The sequence below is a fragment of the Microtus ochrogaster genome, chromosome X (genome assembly GCF_000317375.1).
Source record: "Microtus ochrogaster isolate Prairie Vole_2 chromosome X, MicOch1.0, whole genome shotgun sequence".
NCBI classification, from domain to species: domain Eukaryota; kingdom Metazoa; phylum Chordata; class Mammalia; order Rodentia; family Cricetidae; genus Microtus; species Microtus ochrogaster.
Window position 1 is genome coordinate 11601058 of NC_022026.1, and position 1687 is coordinate 11602744.

A 1687-nucleotide genomic window follows, 5' to 3' on the forward strand; every position below is an offset into this window, starting at 1 on the left:
GGCAGCGAAAGCCAGAGCAGAGACACCAGGGCATCAAGTGGGTTCAGATTTTATTTTCTGGGGGGAAGATTTTCTGTTAGTCAGACGTGAATTTTCACTTAGCTGGAGTTGATTTATTCGGTTTGCAAGCTGTCAGTTTCCCCACTGCTTTATTTTCAAAGGCTTAGAGACCATTGGTCGTTTTGAAGGGGGTTCAAAGCCCTTTTGATCTGGTTTTTAGAGATAATGTAGAAAATGGTTTAACAGGATAAAGTGGACTTCACCTCTCCCAGGTGGAAGTTTCAGGCCTGGTGCCCCCCCCCCTCCACTATTTCACAGCATACCCCCACACATGGGGTTGTACCAAACTTAAGGGCAGCGGAGCCTGGATGTGCTGCAGCTTGAGCTTTGAGAAGCTGGCTTGCTCCAGGGCCTTCCAGCTCTCTCTTGTTAGGTTGCATCCATCAAACAGAAGGAACCAGGCAGGATCCAGGACCTGCTGCCAGAAGTAATTCCAGGTGGACCGCTCATCCGCCACGTGCTCCAAGAAGAAGTAAGCACCTCCCTGAAAAAGAACACGCACATACACATTTTAAAGATACTGGTTGTGGGAAAACAGCTTTACAAGATGTGTGAAGCATCAAATTTCAGTGCCTGAGGCCAACTTTGAGAATTCACCGGTAAATTATAATGGAGTTAGGTAATGGGTAATGTAGTTTGAATTTCAGTCACATTTTATACAGCACTAGCTGGGTAAGATAGCCCATGCCTGGAATCTCCACACAAGAGAGGCTAAGGCAGGATGATCTGAAGTGACAGCTTAGCTGGCCCAGTCACAGTGGGACCACATCTTCAGACCTGGAACTTGGTCTGTAGACCAGACTGGCCTTGAATTTAGAGATCAGCCTCCCTTTGCCTCCAGGCTGCTGGGCGCCACCACCACCCAGACAAACGGAGCTTTTTAAAAGGAGCTGCCAATCTAAGAAATACACATACATTTCTGTGGTCATACAGGATGCATAATCACTGAAATAGAAAGCACTCAGTGTGGTCTACCCTTACCACAATCATCCCCCTCAACAGGGTTACTTGTAGCAGAACAAACCTACAATCTCCAGCACTCAGGAAGCTGGGTCAGGGGGATTGCTGCAAGCTTAAGGCCATCCTGGGCTACATCTACACTCTTTCAGACAACACAGCCAATCATATTAAGTTCTATTACTGCCACTGTTTTTGTTTTAGTTTTGAAACAGGGTCTCATGGTACAACTTGATTGGCCTTTGACTTGCAATAACCCAGCCTGGACATGATCTCATAGAGATCCACCTGCTTCTGCATCCTGAGTGCTGGGGTTAAAAGCAACATGCCTTTTAATCTTTTAATGATGTCTGTCCCATCTTTGTTTTTACCCATGAGGGAACGGAGTGCAAGAAACAGTCTATAAGTGTCAGAAAGAAATTCTAAACTTCTATATGTTACTCCAGAACTTTCTCAGAAACATGTTTATTTTTGAAAGTGTAGAAAATACAGAAATGTTTTAGAGCCAAATCAGTGGCACACATCTGTAATTCCAGCACTTGGGAGGTGGAGGCAGAAGGATAAGAAGTTCAAAGTTAGCCGGGCGGTGGTGGCGCACGCCTGTAATCCCAGCACTCGGGAGGCAGAGGCAGGCGGATCTCTGTGAGTTCGAGACCAGCCTGGTCTACCA

General features: G+C 46.4%; 1 protein-coding gene across 1 annotated transcript in view; it reads right to left on the bottom strand.

Annotated features, from left to right (window-relative positions):
- Positions 1-307: 307 nt before the first annotated feature.
- Positions 308-1687, bottom strand: part of LOC101998703 (methyltransferase-like protein 7A) — a 5488-nt gene continuing 4108 nt past the window's right edge. The window contains exon 2 of the mRNA XM_005358474.1: positions 308-544. Within this exon, the coding sequence (XP_005358531.1) occupies positions 308-544 (237 nt within the window). The remainder of the gene's footprint in view (positions 545-1687) is intronic.